Source organism: Aegilops tauschii, chromosome 1 (genome assembly GCF_002575655.3).
Source record: "Aegilops tauschii subsp. strangulata cultivar AL8/78 chromosome 1, Aet v6.0, whole genome shotgun sequence".
Lineage (NCBI taxonomy): Eukaryota > Viridiplantae > Streptophyta > Magnoliopsida > Poales > Poaceae > Aegilops > Aegilops tauschii.
Window position 1 is genome coordinate 349,904,721 of NC_053035.3, and position 17,715 is coordinate 349,922,435.

Genomic DNA, 17,715 nt, shown 5'->3' on the forward strand with positions numbered 1-17,715 from the left:
CGAAGACCTGTATGGAAACTCATCTGGTCTGTTGATGTACCACCTACTGCCCGAAATTCACATGGCGAGTAGTCACTGATTCATTACCAACATGGAGAAACAAACGCAAAAGAACTCTTGAGACTACAAGCATGTGCCCAGTTTGTGGTACTGAACCCAAGGATAATTTCCATCCATTATGCCGGTGCCCTAGAGCGCGCGAGCTATGGATCTACATGGCAGAAGTTTGGAGTTTACCAGATGTTGATCAGGTTAGAAACACAGGGAAGGAATGACTATTTCAATTGCTGGAGCCCCTAATGGATATTGAAAGAAGCATGCTTCACATGACACTGTGGCGATGTTGGTATATACGCAATGAGATTGTGCATCAGAAGAATCCACCTCCTCTCGATGTTTCCAGGAAGTTTCTCGTCAGTTACCTTGAATCCTTAATTGCTGTCAAAATGAATTCCAACATGGATCCACTCAAAGGAAAGACCAATGTTTCCTATGATCACACGCTACTCAACAACCCAGTTCAGTGTGTGAAGCCTTCGCCCTCCTGGGTTCCACCACCTGTGGTTGGGTGAAGCTGAACACGGATGGGTCGTTCGCTGCGGATGGTGCAGGATCGGGCATGGTGCTGAGAGATTCTCGGGGAGCTATCATATTTTCAGCATGCAGGAACTTCTTCTCATGTCGTGAAGCTTTGAAGGCGGAGCTGAGCGCATGTATGGAAGGATTATAGCTGGCAATTCAGAGAAGTGATCTCCCAATTATAGTCGAGTTGAATTCACTAGTAGCAGTGAAGATGATCCAAGACAAAGGACAAGATAGATCCATTTATGCGTCTTTAGTTAAGGTGATTAGATATCTCAGTTCCCTTCGTGAGGTTTGTATTACTCATGTGAGCCGTCTACAAAACAAAATTAGCGACAATTTAGCAAATTTTGCTCGCACAGAGGGTAGAACCGTGACTTGGTTAGGATCCGTACCCTCTATCGCAGTTGAGCTGGCTCTTGCTGATTGTAACACTGTTGGTTGAGTAATACAAATTCCCTTTCGCAAAAAAAAGACAAGATGGCATTTTTCATGTTTGGGTCGCCGGCTAGTCACACCTATTCCAATGCACTCTTAGCTCTCGATCTTTTATTTTTAACACTGTACAAACATGGATGTTCATATATACACACATACACTAATGTCTATGAACGTATACATGCACATTCTATCCTTATGAGCACATTTGAGAGACCGAGTTGACACACCATTTTTGAGATTGATGGAGTTGCCACAGAAGTTTTCATAGTCAACAGAACATCTCCTTGCATATTATCAGAAGGCCTGAAATAATTCCAAAAAAATTGTGAACACAGGTGTCATGTCTATCACTAACTCTGGTGGGCTGAGAATGCCATTGTCTTCATAACCATCCAATCATAAATTGATTACCGTAGATCCTTGACTTTGTTAATCAGGATTTTCATAAAGAATGTTTGTTCTTAAAGGGGAGTGCCTCAAGTATGGTGGTTTTTTGCGTCGTAAACGTGGTGATTCTGTGTACTTTACCGTGTTTTGTAAGGTCAACAATCTAGGGAGCGGCGCCTCAGCCAGCCAGGAGTTCGATCTTGACCGATCCTGATCCACCCACCGCACCTCATCTGCCTACGAATGGCACTAGCACTACCAGCCCTCCGTAATTAATCCCCGAAACACTTATTAAGAAACCAATCTCGATTATTAGAAAAAGTGGGAGCAGAAAGGGCCAAAACCCCAACCCGAAGATAAACAAGGCAAGCAAAGTATCGGATCCGGACTAATCAAGTCACCCAAATCTGCAGATTAATTCCCCACCCCCCAGCCCCGCCGGCCGCGTCATGCTCCGGCCATTCCCCTGCCCCCACCGCACGCCCGCCGCCGCCGCCAGCCCGCCCCCCGCCGCCGCGGCCGCAGCCATGGCGCCGTCCTCCTCCCGCTCCCACTCCCACTCCGGCGGCGGGGGCGGCGGCCACGTCTCCCTCTCCCTCTCGCCTTCCTCCTGCAGGCACACCCCCTCCTCGGCCACGCTCGATCTCCTCATCCTCCTGCTCGTGCTCTTCTCCCTCGCCTTCCTCCTCGCCTCCTCGCTCGCCCACGTCTCGCGCTCGCTCTCCCCGCTCCTCGCGTCGCCGCCCGCCGCCGCCGCGCTGGCCTCCGCCGCCGCCGCCCTGCCCTACTTCGCTGCCGGCCTCCCCTACGTCGCCGCCGCCGCGGTGCTCGCCACCGCCGCCTTCCTGTCCTGCCGCCGCCTCCCTCGCCGCCGCTGCCGCAACCCGCGCTGCCGCGGGCTCCGGAAGGCGCTCGAGTTCGACGTGCAGCTCCAGAGCGAGGAGGCCGTGCGGGCTGGCGGGGGGAGCACCGTTGGCGGCGCTGACGCCGCCATGTGGCGCGAGATCGAGACCTTGCCGTGGAAAGGAGGCCAGAGCGGGAACAATCCGGACTACGAGTGCCTTCGCGCAGAGCTCCGCCGGATGGCGCCGCCCAACGGCCGTGCTGTCCTGCTCTTCCGCAACCGCTGTGGCTGCCCGGTGGCCAAGCTCGAGGGCTGGGGCACCCCAAAAAGCAAGCGGCGGAATAAGAAGTGAGAGCCCATTGACCATTTCTCCTTTCCTTGCAACTTCATGAAATAAGTTAAGTTACGTGATCTAAACTCCTAACAGTGTCATGATTTCTGTGCGACGATGCAGATATATAGGTTGCATACATCTTCAGTACAAACGATTATTCTTTGATTTGTTTCTTTGGGGTTCAACAGGAGTTCTACAATGTTTCTGTGTGTATGGCCATCTAGTTTATCTGATCTAGGAATTATGCTGGTTGGAAGTTTTAATTGAGTTAGCATTTTTTTTCTCCGAAGCCAGTGAATTATGTTATGTCCTCTTTGTGGTTGTTCATCTGCCACTGGGGCACAAGTTAAATTACCTAACTACCGTTCTCCGTTGAAGGGATGTAAATGTTCATAACCACTTTTATTTTCTATGTGTTGCTTGAGCATATGCATTTTTCTCATAAAAGATATTTTCCAACTGTAAACTTCTTGTCCCTTCTCTGCAAATGTGTTTAGAATTGGATAAGTTATGCAAATGTTGAAGAAAAGCATCCATTGTTAATAAAATTCAACGTCCTTTGCTGACATCTCATGGCAGATGTTACATATGAAATTAGTTTAAATTTGATGACCTTTAGTGACATTTATGCTACATTTTTGTTTATGGCTAATGTTAAACATGGGATTAAATGGTGACTGATTCCAATTGTTGTTTGGGGTGGATTATTTTAGATGATTAAGCCTATTTCTAACTAGATAAACTTAAGCTCAGTTTAGGAGCTTGTGGGACTAGCAAGTTAAGGATTTTATGCTTTTGACTTGCCAAGCCAGTCAGAAGAAGAAATTGGGTCACCTAACCAGGTTATCTGTGTCATTAGGAAGTACTTTTGAGAGGATATAGTTTTGGTGTCACTCACATAATTCACTATCTAGGAGTGCCTCTTCCGCCTTGGGATTGTGGCAATTGTTTCTGCTAGGCCGAAAAGCATGACATGATAGTATTTTGTGCCATCCGTGGTTTGACCATGTCATTACTAACAACTACCTAATTGTGTCTATCAGTTGCCCGGGTTGAGTTTGTTCACTCAATTGATCTTTACTGTCTATTTCGTAGTGACACATATTTTTAGCATGTTCGTATTATTTCTAATCAAACCAATTAATGATCAAATTTACTTCCACACAGTTTCTCCTCACTTCTCGCATTGAACACACATCCTTATTTGAAAAAGAAAAAATTAAAGAATCTCATATCACATGTTCGGTAGGAAACATGCTTCTAGGATGCCAAGTAGGGAGATATATGATTCTATAGGTGCTCTTCTTAGTTTATCAGTGCGAAAATGCCTCTGTTTGCTTAATAATGATTGGGACAATTGGAAGTATAGGCGTTACCGTCTTGACTCCAGGAGAGGTGATGTTATCATTGGCATTTCCATGTTTCTAGGATGCCAAGTAGGGAGATATATGATTCTATAGGTGCTCTTCTTAGTTTATCAGTGCGAAAATGCCTCCATTTGCTTAATAATGATTGGGACAATTGGAAGTATAGGCGCTACCGTCTTGACTCCAGGAGAGGTGATGTTATCATTGGCATTTCTCTTTCTGATTAACATGGTGTGGCAGGGGCACGATGTCGTACAGTGGTTGAGATGGTTCATGTTTAGTTTACAATTTGTTTGGTTTCTGGGCCTAGAGTACTTCTCTGTTTCTGATCATAACTCACTGCCCACGTGTTCTTAGCCATGTTGTGTGAATAACACTGATACCATGAAAGCATATGCATGGAGAAAAATCCAATACAACATGTAACAAATGAACTCCTTGGTCCTTGCCATCTGCTACATGTATCTACACAAAATGATGAGTTGACGAAGTCAATATGATGAACTGCAACCGAGAAGAGAGTTTGCACAATGAAAGCAATAGCAATACTGCAGATGTGAAGGAAGTAGCAACGTAGAAATGAGTAGTAGTGTGGGAAGAAGTAAATAATAGTTCAACTGCTTACTGCATTATGATAGACCACACTAGCACAACCACTTCACACACAATACGGTTCAGTACTTAAAGTTAAGAGGACCATAAATGTACATAAGGTACCCGGGCAGGACACGATGAATCATGATTGTTAAGTCCAGTTGTTGCTTCTATCCACTGTCATTAATGGTTGAGGAGGTCCAATCTCAGATCCCACCAATCGCTATGCCTCTGTTGCCTCACCATCTTCTTGCACTTGCCTCTGTTGCCTCACCATTTTCTTACACTTGCTCTAACCATGGTTCGTCTAGTCAGAGATTTGCTTGCTGAAGGAATCCAGGATCACCTTAGAGGACTCAAAAGCTATCTCTTCCAATTCCCCACATTCTTATTGAGCATTGTGCTATTCTCATTTCCTTGAAGGAGATGTAAGTTGTGTTCATGTACTAAATCCTTACAAACGTGCTAAGGATTTAGTACATGAACACAACTTACATCACTTACAAACATGCTAAGGATTTAGTACATGAACACAACTTACATCTCTTACAAACAGCTTTCCAGGATCACCTCACAGGACTCAAAAACTATCTCTTACAAACAGCTTTCTTTGTAAAGACACACATGGTAGATGTGGATACTGGACCCCAGAATAACCTGCAAATAACCTTAAATTGTGGTGACCAGAATATGCATTCATTTAGTTTGCACCAAGGGGGCCGTGGTGATTTACTAATTTAACTATCAACAGCTAGTGTAACACTTATTTTTCAGTAGAACTGAATATCCTTGTATACTGATTAATTTCTATATGATAAATTTAGTCAATATACACCTTTTATATGTAGTATGTGGAAATCCTTAATACTGCCCCAGCTCTTGCATCTTTGCAAGAAAGGGATGCATTTGGCTATATTGCATCATTACTTGTTAAGCTAGACACTTCTTTAGTTCAGTTAAAAATTTGCCAGTGTTCAGTTAGGTTAAGTCTTCTAACCCCTGCTTCACTTGTTTTAATTGGACTTAACCTGGGTACATGGCAGCACTGGAACTTGGATATTGATGCGTTTATTATCGATATATACACCATAGCTTCTGAAAAGAGTTCGAGAAAAAAAATTAGTTTCACATTGTTAATATGTTTTGAAGTACCCGTTGGTTAGGTTTTCTCTCTGTCAAGCATACTTATTTTGCATGGTCTTCCTTGTCGAACCTTCTTGTTTGGGCTACACCTTTTGTTAATGGAAATTTGCTATGCAAATATTTTTTTTAGTTAAATCAGATGTTATGAACTGACCCATCTTTTTCCAGAATTGGTTGCCCAATTAATGTTTTTAAGTGTTTCCCAAGTAATGTTACTTCTGAGCAATCAGCAATACTGTGACCTGTGAGAGTGCATCCTTGGCTTGAATGCTTATGTGTTTCTGTTAATTCTGTTAATGTGTTGGTAATCTTGTCATGTCTTGTATTATGGGCAGCTTGCTAGGTATCTATCTAGTTAGTTTGTGGATTTTTCACCGATTTCAGTTAAATTTGCCGTCAACTTCAAAGTAGGCACTTTCAGCTGGCTGCTACAACCAACATATGCACAATTGATTTCAAGAAGCTACCTTAATGTTTAACAGGTCTTAAGTCACATGTATTTCAGTTTTGCTTTCCCACGAGACTAACTAGTTTCCTGTTTCACTTTTGATCTTTGATGGTCTCAGGGGCACGCAAGGTTCTTCACTGGACGGAGGGGTGCGATAAACAGAAGTCTGTTAAACAGTGCTGCCTAGGCTGCCATGGAATATTTGTTGAATAATACTTCCAATGAAAGATACATCAATTACAAGTGGTTGCACCATAATTGTATTGTTAGACGGGGTTCGCTGAATCTCAACAGAAATACCGATATGAGACAAACATTGCAATAATAATAGACTGTCAAAGAAAGAAAATAAAACGTTGGAGATGTACCAGTATTTGTCATGTTGCCCTTTTGCCTCTTTTCCCTGAATAAATTGTTCCCCAGTATGTGGTTGTTTTTCAGGCCTGTGGTATCAATGTTGAACAAGAGAAACACTAAGTTAAGATACTGTCATGGCCATGGCAGCGATATGGCTTGATATGTTATTTCTCGTACCTGTGTATTGCAAATTTGCAATGAATAGTGCCTTCTTTCCAAAGTACTCCCTCCGTTTCTAAATATTTGTCTTTTTAGATATTTCAACAAGTGACTACATACGAAGCAAAATGAGTGAATCTATACTCCAAAATATGTCTATTTCTATGTACACCCGTATGTGGTAGTTCATTTGAAATCTCTAAAAAGATAAATATTTAGGAACGGAGGGAGTAAAATAGAGATCTAGCTCCCATGTGTCGCACATCTTCAGTTAATTTCCGGTACATGCATTTCTTGCTCATCTCTAACGCTGGGTACATTCGAGTGAACACTCATCTTCACTTTGTGTGGGTCAATTTACCCACAACGACCCCACATCTATTGAGAAACACAATTATATATTTAGATAGTTTGTTGAGAACTTCTAAATTTATAGGAATCGGAATTTAAAGTAGAAGTAGGTGTGCATTGTCTTGCAGTCCTGGTATATGAAAGCAGGCATACGCTTGCATCGCAAGCTAGGCGAGGAACATAAAGAGTAAGTCTCCCCAGCTCGCCTTCCTCTCTTGCTCCCGTCTCTTCGGCCTTAAGTTGTTAGGGCGTGTGTCTTGTGTTTGCGCTGGCAAGAGTTTCTTGATACGTTCTTAGGATTTGGATGCGTCAGGAATCCAACAATTACGATTCCGGCTTCGGTGGCAAGTTGTAGTAGAATGTTACCAACAGGAAACCTGTGAAAAGTAGTTGTTGTCTAGGATTGGAGATGGCTCCGGCTGCCCTTGCTGCATTGCAAGTAGTTCCATCACTCTGGTTTACTTTTCTTGGTCTCGTTAGCTAAAGCTTGTACAGCTCAGATCTCAAGGTGCGGACGATCAAAATGGGGATGAGGTTGAATGAAGCTAGATTAAAGGACTAGATAGTAAATCACTTGCCACCCTCCAATGCGATCAAGATAAAGGACATACTCCAGTTTGCTAGAACAAAATGGGGATGAGGTTGAATTTTGGCATCAACCGAGTCCAATGGCTGGGTTAGAACAAGCCCTACTCCATTGCTTACACACCTAGCCTTCTGCAAGTACAACACAATGATCACTAGCTAGGAAAACTACGCTCTTTGTCAAGATTAAAACTTCACCGCCCCTTGATCACCATGAGCAAACATTTGAGATAATGAAAACTTCATACCCTTTGTCTCTGCATCATCGATGCAGAATCAAACCGCCATGAGAAAATACGAGCTTGTTTGCTTGTTTCCGGCACTGATTAGGCCACGCTTGGAAGCAGTGTAATCAAATACAAACGTATATATTTTACACATGTAACTTACCGGCCACTAGCAGATTTCCGGTCGGAAACAAAACGATGGATAGAGGTCTGTATTGTTTCTACAGAGGTATCTGAGACTAAAATGGTAATCCAAACATGGCCTTAATTAATCAACTATGCGCTCCGTGTTGTGCTGCTAACTGAAGTGCTAACAATGTTCTTGTTCTATGAATAACCGATCTCAAACCTTCTAGGGTCCGTGGAGCCCTGAATCCGACAATGGGCTACTACCTGGTTGACGGCATCTATCCTCCGTGGGTTACCTTCCGCACCATCTCAAACCTAGATGGCCAGAAAAAGGCTCATTTTGCCCAAAGACAAGAAGCAGTTAGAAAGGATGTGGAGAGGGCATTTGGAGTTTTTCGGGGCCATTTTGCAGTTGTTTGTGGACCTGCAAAATAATGGGATCCGGAGACCTTGTGAGAGGTGATGGCATGTTGTGTGATCATGTACAGCATGATCGTCGAGGATGAGGGTGACGATGCTGCCGCAACTCTGGAATTTGAGAACATGGGTGATCCTATCCAACTTCCAGACCAGAATCCGGCCACATTCGAAGAGTTTATTCAAATGCATCAACAAATTCGGTATCGGCCAACTCACGAGCAGCTGAAGGAAGGTTTGATTGAGTATCAGTGGGCGGTGAAAGGAGACAACAATGTTGGGATGTAATATTTGAACTTTTTCAAAATTTGAACTAGTGTTGCATGCGGCTATTTGAACGTCTGTACCCTTTGCATGCGGCTATTTGATCGTACGGACTTGAAAAAAATAAGGAATGCTAGATGTATGCGACTACAATTGGATGGCGTCCTCCCGTATCCGTGTCCGTGGACTGGTCCCTCCTATCCACTGATGGATGGATATTTGCGGATTGCCGTTGGAGATGTCCTTAGACTCGATCGATGACAGAATTCTCAGGACGAGGAATCCTTCGTGCAAATGTTGAAACCTTTTGCTCATGTCAAAGTGAATTTTATATTATTATACCTTGGTTGAACTGGTTTCCAATGGGTCGTAAGAGCATCTTTAGCAGATTCCGTAAGAACGGTCAAGCCTTTAGATTTACGGTAGGGTTGAAAAAAAAAGCATCGAATAAATTCTGTAAATTAGCATGTCCTGTGTTCTTTAGAGGTTCCCGTATATTAGAGCACCCGTCCATCATATATGGAGGATTCGAGCTGTTTTCTTTAGGATCCCGTAAAACTTGTCAACATCGGAGAAGGGGGCCTGGTGACGCCACGCGTGAGCAGCGAGAAGACGGAGGAGCTCGACAGCGGCCGGCCGGAGCATCGCCGGAGCACGCGGCGGGCTGGAACGTCGCCGGAGCAAGGGCATGGCGACGTCGCGCGCGAGCAGCAACCGAACGGAGGAGCTCGGCAGCGGCCGGACGGAGCATCGCTGGAGCACGCGGCGGGCCAGAACATCGTCGGAGCGTCACTGGAGCATCGCTAGAGTGTCGCCGGAGCAGGTAGCGAGCCGGAGCGGCACCGAAGCAGGCGGTGGGCCGGAGTGGCGCTATTCTGGCCGGCCGGAGTTCGACTTCGTCCATGCGTGCGTCCCGAGGAAGAAGCGTGAGGAGGAAAAAAATTACGGTACGGGTTTACGGGATCCGTTCCGCTCGATTCCTCGTGATGCCGTAAATTCGTTTTTAAGGGGACCTGTATACTGTTTTTACAGGTGGTATTTTTACAGATCCATAGAGATGCTCTAAGGCTTGAGAAATGTGAGTAGGAGAGGAAGGCAAAGCAAGCATAGATGGAAGGTGATGAACAATGCGTTTGATTCTTCACAAATTTAAGAGTTTTCTACAAATATCTACATATATTGGTGTTTCTTAAAGGATGTGGGGTCATTGTGGGTGTCGGTGTGTGTGTTAAAGGTGATAAATAGTGTTTAACTCGTGCTAATTTAATCTCAGGTAGTGTTTAACTCATGCTAATTTAATCTTAGATAGTGTTTAACTCAGGCTAATTTAATCTTAGATGAACTCCGGGGCGTGTACAAAGATCCCAACCAACTCTAGCCTCAAGCTCACCACCCCACGGCCTAGCCTCGTCGAGTTCGTACGAGCGGGGAAGAAGATGAACACAGAGATTTACCCAGGTTCGGGCCACCTTGCGGTGTAAAACCCTACTCCTGCTTTTAGTGGATCGGCCTCACGAGGAGGTAGAGGATGAACTAGTACAGTGGATCAGCAGCCTTGCGAGGGCTCGGGTAGTGAGGGTGAATCGGTCCGGGGTCCGATCCTTTCTACCATGGTGGCTAACCCATATTTATAGTGGCCTTGGTCCTCTTCCCTCGTAGCTTAGGCGGGAAGGGATTCCACAACGGCCAATTTTGAAAGGGGAGAAGGAGTATATCTTATCCTGACGAAAGGTGGTCTTCACCTGCAAAGCTTCTCGCCATGACGCAGCGGTAGGCTCGGCGATGGCATCCGTCCTGCCGAGCTCGTGGTCTTGGTCTCGTTGCACCGGAATGGAAAGCTTTTGGGCCTTCCTCGGGAACCTGCGCCTGCCTTTGCTCCCTTAGCACAGAAGAGGAAACTGTCCCCTTTGCGCCCGCTGGCGCCCGCCTGGCCTTGGTCGTCATGGCTCACGTCATCACAGCCTCATGAGGCGCCATGCTTGCATAGAGTTCTCCGCCCCTCGGGAGGCAGGTTCGGGGAGCTGCTCCTTTGGAGGTCTTGGCGTCGCACACCTCGCGAGGCCGGGGCCCTCGCAAGGATCTTGTCCCGGGGGTCTTGTAACTTGGGCCGTACCAGGCCGTCGATGAGCCCGGGTGCTGGGTCGCAGTGATACGCCTCCGTCATATCTATAATTTTTTATTGTTTCACGCCAACATTATATAACTTTTACATATTTTTGGCAATAATTTATATGATTTATTGGACTAACCTATTGATCCAATGCCCAGTGCCAGTTCCTGTTTGTTACATGTTTTTTGTTTCGCAGAAAATCCATATCAAACAAAGTAACGCGATAAAATTTACGAAGAATTATTTTGGAATACATGTGATTTTTGGGAGGTGGAATCAACGCAAACGGGGGCCCACAGCCCCCAAGATACACCAGGGCACGCCAGGGGGTGCCAGGCGCGTCCAGGTGTCTTATGCCCGCCTCGTAAGGCGGTTGGGGCCCTTCTTCTGGCACAAGAAATATAATTTATGGAAAAAAATCTTGTAAAAATTTCAGCGTAATCGGAGTTACGAATCTCCAGGAATTTAAGAAACGGTGAAGGGCCAGATCTGGGGAACGCGGAACAGAAGAGAACAGAGAGGGAGATCCAATCTCAGAGGGGCTCCTGCCCCTCCGCCGCCATGGAGGCCATGGACCAGAGGGGAAACTCTCCTTCCATCTAGGGGGAGGCCAAGGAAGAAGAAGAAGGAGGGGGGCTCTCTCCCCCTCTCTCCCGGTGGCGCCGGAGTGCCGCCGGGGCAAGGATCGTGACGACGATCTACATCAACAATCTTGCTACCGTCAACACCAACTTTCTCCCCCTCTATGCATCGATGTAACACCCCTTCTCCCCACTGTAATCTCTACTTAAACATGGTTCTCAACTCCATATATCATTGCCCAATGATCTATGGTTATCCTATGATGTTTGAGTAGATGTGTTTTGTCCCGTGGGCTAATCGTGATCTTGGTTGGTATGATTGTATATTTTATTTATGGTGCTCCCTCATGTAAAATTGCAAGAATGATTACCGGTACTTGTTATCGATTGCCTAGGGAGAAATGACTTTCTTGTTGACAAAAGCTATCTACTTTTATTATCTTGCAATTTATTCGTAGTTTTATTCTCGCAAAACAGTTTCATACTTGTTTTAGGTAAAGCAAACGTCAAGTGTGCATAGAGTTGTATCGGTGGTCGATATAAATTGAGGGAATATTTGTTCTACCTTTAGCTCCTCTTTGGGTTCAACACTCTTATTTATCGAGGAAGGCTACAAACGATCCCCTATACTTGTGGGTTATCACGCAGGTAGGCAAGTCTGGGCACCCCCGATCCCAGAACGCTGGCAGTAGCTGCCCGGGCCCAAGGCGCGCTCGAGCTGGCTTCGAGGCGAAGCCAATGGGCAAGGGCGAAGCAACGCGGGCCCTAGTCGCCTGTGGGCCAGGCTCGATGCGTGCCGCACGGTGGGGCGCGACCGCCTCCACTTCCCCATGTTGCCTCGGCAACTGCCCCAGGCTGACAAAATACTGGTGCACACCACAGGGCCATCATTGCTTACCCTCACCTTGCTCCTGATCCCCTCCTCTAGCCGAAAGCTTCTCCAGATCCAATCGCAACTCCGCCCCCTTCTTTCTCCTTCTCCAATGCCGGCGACCCCGCGAATGGCTCCCGAGAAGTCGAAGCCCGCGGCCCAGGCCACGACATCCTCCTCTCCTTCGCCAACACTCGACGCGTCCTCCGTCGCCGAGGAGAGGCATCTTGGCCCCGTGCTCCCACAGACGGCGGGCGAAGACAAAGAATGGGGCGTGACCTTGATCAACTGAGATATCCACTATGCTTGCTAATTATACTTTTAAGGATGGAGTACCTAAAAAACTTGGAGATCCGGGAATACCAACTATACGTTGTTCCATCAAAAAGAATTATGTGAAAACTGCTTTGTGTAACTCACACCTACTTAAATATCTTTGCAAATGGCTGACAAATCAACTGCCATACCTATCGGTATCTATGAGGATGTGCACGTTGTTGTTGCTAATGTTACTATTTTGACTGACTTTGTTATACTTGAGATGCCCGAGGACGACAACATGTCGATTATCCTTGGTAGACCCTTCTTGAATACTGCAGGGGCTGTTATTGATTGCAATAAAAGCAAGGTCACTTTTCATATCAATGGTAATGAGCATACGGTGCACTTTCCGAAGAAACAATTCCAAGTGAATGGTATTAATGTTATTGAAAAATCTCCAACAATCACTATTGGAAGTTTTCAAATACCTCTAGCTACTGTCAAAAAGAAATATAAAATACTTATTGTTGGGGAAATGCATATCCCCATTGAGGTAACTTAGTGATTTATGAAAGTTCTTCGGTTTCATGCTAATCGAAAGTGGTTGTTAATAAGACCTGATCAACCTTATTAATGGATCATTTTTGAATGGTATGAAGTTGATGAATTTAGTAAGCACTACCTTCTGTCCTTACCTTTTGTTTTCTGTTTTTATTAGTTAAATAAAACAAAATGTCATGTTTTGTATGTTTTCTGAATTTCCCGTGCAATAAAAAATGACCCAAAAATAAAAGTTCTCAGAATGCCCTGAAAATTTTATATGATTTTTTCCTGAATACTTCTGAATTTCTGGTGCAAATAATATTAGAGGGAGGCGCACCAGGTGGGCACAACCCACCTGGGCACCAGGACCCCCATGCGCGCCCTGGTGGGTTGTGGTCCCCACATGGGCCCCTCACTTACCTCTTCATCCCACATCATCACCTACCTCCAGAAAAAAAAATCTCCATTGCTCTCTCTCCCGTGTTCTTGAGCTCAAACCCGCGGATTTCGATCTCTTTGCTCGAAGCTCCGTTTCCGAAACTGTTTCGGGGGATTGTTGCTTGGTATGTGACTCCACCGTTTGTCCAATTAGTTTTTTCTTTAATGGTTTATATTTTGAATAATTAGCTACTCTTGGTGCTGCTGTAGATGTGCTTGCATGTTAAATTCTTAGTGTTCTAAGTAGTTTGAATGCTTCCTATGGCCTCTATGCATCCCTATGAGTAGTTGGTATCAATTTTGTGAAGTTTTTGTTGAGAAATTTTTGTGGGCTAATAAATTTCAGAATTTTGTTTATAGGAAAACCATGAATATCTTTAGGAAGTTTGGCTCTAAGAAGAACTCCAAGGGTGTTATTGGGGAGTCTTCTAACTGTAATCTCCACCCTCGGAGGTTGGCGGAGGTATGGCCGTGCGAATGGCCGCGCACCCATTCCTGGAAGAGGCTGGAATTCTTTAGGAATTCACACAATATGTTACTAATGCCGGCCTCACCGACTTCATCGGAGATGAGTGAGACCAGCACCAAATCCTCACAAACATCTTTGTTCAGAGTTTTACTTTCCTACCTAGAAATAATCCTCCTAAAGTGAGCTTCGATTTATATGCTGAAAACCATCAGATACAACTTACTAAATTTTGTGACATATGATTGATCCCTTCTGATGGGAGCTTAGCCGAGCCTAGGCCGGCTGGGTTTGAGACCTTTTATCGCACTTTGACAGTGGGAGATGAGAGAGGAGTGTCAGCTACCACTGCCGCTGGCTTGCATTTTCCTGCTGTTCATTACTTTGCACTTTTCATTACAAAATGCTTGCTTGCTAGGGAGAAGGTGGGTGCACTTAGTTCACCAGACCTTGCTGTTTTACGCCGTGCATTAGAGGGCGACAACACTTATAGCTTGGGAGCTATTGTGGCTTGTCACCTCCATCTTAATAAATCTCATGGCCAAATACACGGTGGGATTTTTGCTACTCGTTTGGCGGCTCACTTCGAGGTTGAGATACGCCCTCATGATTACCCTCTGACCAAGGTTTACCTAGACCGGGCAGCCATGGAACACCCTCATTTTCTTGCACGAGATTATCCTAACTGAAGGAAATATGCCCTAGAGGCAATACTAAAGTTGTTATTTATATTTCCTTATATCATGATAAATGTTTATTATTCATGCTAGAATTGTATTAACCGGAAACTTAGTACATGTGTGGATACATGGACAAATAGAGTGTCCCTAGTATGCCTCTACTTGACTAGCTCGTTAATCAAAGATGGTTAAGTTTCCTAGCCATAGACATGTGTTGTCATTTGATGAACGGGATCACATCATTAGAGAATGATGTGATGGACAAGACCCATCCATTAGCTTAGCATTATGATCGTTCAATATTATTGCTATTGCTTTCTTCATGACTTATACATGTTCCTCTGACTATGAGATTATGCAACTCCTGAATACCGGAGGAACACCTTGTGTGCTATCAAACGTCACAACGTAACTGGGTGATTATAAAGATGCTCTACAAGTGTCTCTGATGGTGTTTGTTGAGTTGACATAGATCGAGATTAGGATTTGTCACTCCGTGTATCGGAGAGGTATCTCTGGGCCCTCTCGATAATGCACATCACTATGAGCCTTGCAAGCAATGTGACTAATGAGTTAGTTATGATATGATGCATTACGGAACGAGTAAAGAGACTTGCCGATGACGAGACTGAACTAGGTATGATGATGTCGACGATCGAATCTCGGGCAAGTAACATACCGATGACAAAGGGAACAACGTAAGTTGTTATACGGTTTGACCGATAAAGATCTTCGTAGAATATGTAGGAGCCAATATGAGCATCCAGGTTCCGCTATTTTGGTTATTGACCGGAGATGTGTCTCGGTCATGTCTACATAGTTCTCGAACCCATAGGGTCCGCACGCTTAATGTTCGATGACGATTCGTATTATGAGTTATGTGATTTGATGAACGAAGTTTTTTCGGAGTCCCGGATGAGATCACGGACATGACGACGAGTCTCGAAATGGTTGAGAGGTAAAGATTCATATATTGGAAGGTTACATTTGGACACCGGAATGGTTTGGGTCGTTTCAGATGAGTTTCGAAGTACCGGGGGTTACCGGAACCCCCCCGGGAAGTTCATGGGCCTTAGTGGAAAGGAGAGAAGGGCCACAAGGGAGGCCGCACCCCCCATGGCCAGTCCGAATTGGACTAGGGAGGGGGGCGGCAGCCCCTCTTTCCTTCTCCCCTCTACCTCCTTCTCTCTCTCTCCCTCTATTGGAAAGGAAGGGGACTCCAACTAGGATTGGGAATCCTAGTTGGACTCCCCATGGCGCGCCCCCCTTGGACCGGCCACCTCTCTTCACCCCATACGTGGGAGGGGGGCATCCCAAAGGCACATCAAGTCTTCTCTTAGCCGTGTGCGGTGCCCTCCTCCATAGTTACACACCTCGGTCATATCGTCGTAGTGCTTAGGCGAAGCCCTGCGCCGGTAACTTCATCATCACCGTCGCCACGCCGTCGTGCTGACGGAACTCTCCCTCGGCCTCAACTGGATCAAGAGTTCGAGGGACGTCATCGAGCTGAACGTGTGCTGAATGTGGAGGTGCCGTACGTTCGGCGGTTGGATCGGTTGGATCGCGAAGATGTTCGACTACATCAACCGCGTTACTAAACGCTTCCGCTTTCGGTCTACAAGGGTACGTGGACACACTCTCCCCGCTCGTTGCTATGCATCTCCTAGATAGATCTTGCGTGATCATAGGTAAAAAAATTTAAATACTGTGTTCCCTAACACTAACATCCCCATTCCTTGCCTGCACCTGCTTTGTTTGATTCTGCTGCCAGGGGCGGATATAGGATTATGCCTGAGGATATCATCACCTACCGGAACGCTCAGGCTGTTGCGGAAGCTGCACAGGAGGAGCCTCAGCAGTGGGACGAGTGGATGCCCGCTCCTCAGCACCCCTACTACCCTCCAGGCTACCGATCGACTACCAAGTTAGGCCAAAAGCCTAAGCTTGGGGGAGTACGTGTTTCCACCGACCTTACATTCATGTTCACTTATTCCATTTGTTGGTGCTCACACTTTTTCATTGTATCATCCATGCTTAGATTTATTTTCTTGCTTTCTTCTTGTGTGTTTGAAAAACTTTAGAAAAACCAAAAAATTTGTTGTAGTTAATTTATTTTCTATGCATGCTTAGTAGTAGCAATAAAAAGAAAACCCAAAAAGATTTCCTTGTTCTTCTTTTGCTTGCTAGGAGCTTTCCCGTGTAGTTTTTCTCGTTTTTGCCTTTTCCTTTTATTTGCTTGTTCAAGAAAACCAAAAACTCCAAAATATTTCAGCGTGTTTCTCTGAATTTCTTTTCTTTTTAATCCGAGTCGTACTGAGGAGAAGACCACGATGAAAATGTTGAGTGGCTCTCATATGAATAATTGTTGAACTAATATAGAGCACATTTTACCTTGTCTTCTCCTGTTGAATAAAATGTCTTGCAGATTCCAGCTTAGTCCACGACACTCTTGCACTATTATTATTTTCATACCGTTCGGTCGTGCAAGTGAAAGGCAATAGTGATGATTTTTGATGAACTGGTCGTGGCAGAGAGAAACTGATATGAACTCGACTTGTTCTGTCTGTGTAAATATGTTTAACCTAGTATCCATGATTCAGCCCATTATGATTAAACATGTTTACAATGACAATTAGAGATTATAGTTTCTCATGCCATGCATAAGTAGCTGGGAGTTGATAGTGATTTATCTTGGATATCAACACTGCGTTAAAATGATTGTGATGTAGTATGATGATATGGTATCCTCCTCTGAATGTTCGAGTGGCTTGACTTGGCACATGTTCATGCATGTAGTTGAATCAAAACTAACATAGCCTCTATGATATTTATGTTCATGGTGTTCATATCCTACTCATGCTAGTGTCCAATGTTACTTATGCATAATGCATGGTTATGATCGTTGTTGCTCTCTAGCTGGACACTTCTCAATCTAATTGCTAGCCTTCGCCTGTACTAAGTGAGAATTCTGCTTGTACATCAAAAACCTTGAACCCAAAAGTTATTCCAGATGAGTCCACCATACCTACCTATATGCGGTATTACCCTGCCGTCCTAAGTAAATTTGCATGTTCCACCTCTAAAAACTTCTAAAAATATCCATTTTGTGTGCCTACATCATGCATGGAACGACAGG

At 45.0% G+C, this 17,715-nt stretch overlaps 1 protein-coding gene across 2 annotated transcripts; it reads left to right on the plus strand.

The window, feature by feature from the left end:
- The first annotated feature begins 1,762 nt into the window (after positions 1-1,762).
- LOC109774547 (uncharacterized protein At5g19025) lies at positions 1,763-6,565 on the plus strand. Of its 2 annotated transcripts, none has more exons than XM_020333281.4 (2): positions 1,763-2,602; positions 6,259-6,565. In XM_020333281.4, the coding sequence occupies exons 1-2, from the start codon at positions 1,860-1,862 to the stop codon at positions 6,296-6,298; spliced, it is 783 nt and encodes a 260-aa protein (XP_020188870.1). In that variant the 5' UTR covers positions 1,763-1,859; the 3' UTR covers positions 6,299-6,565. The 2 variants fall into 2 exon arrangements, with proteins under 2 accessions (XP_020188870.1, XP_020188871.1); XM_020333282.4 differs by having other exon boundaries at positions 1,801-2,651; positions 6,259-6,513.
- The last annotated feature ends 11,150 nt before the right edge of the window (positions 6,566-17,715 follow it).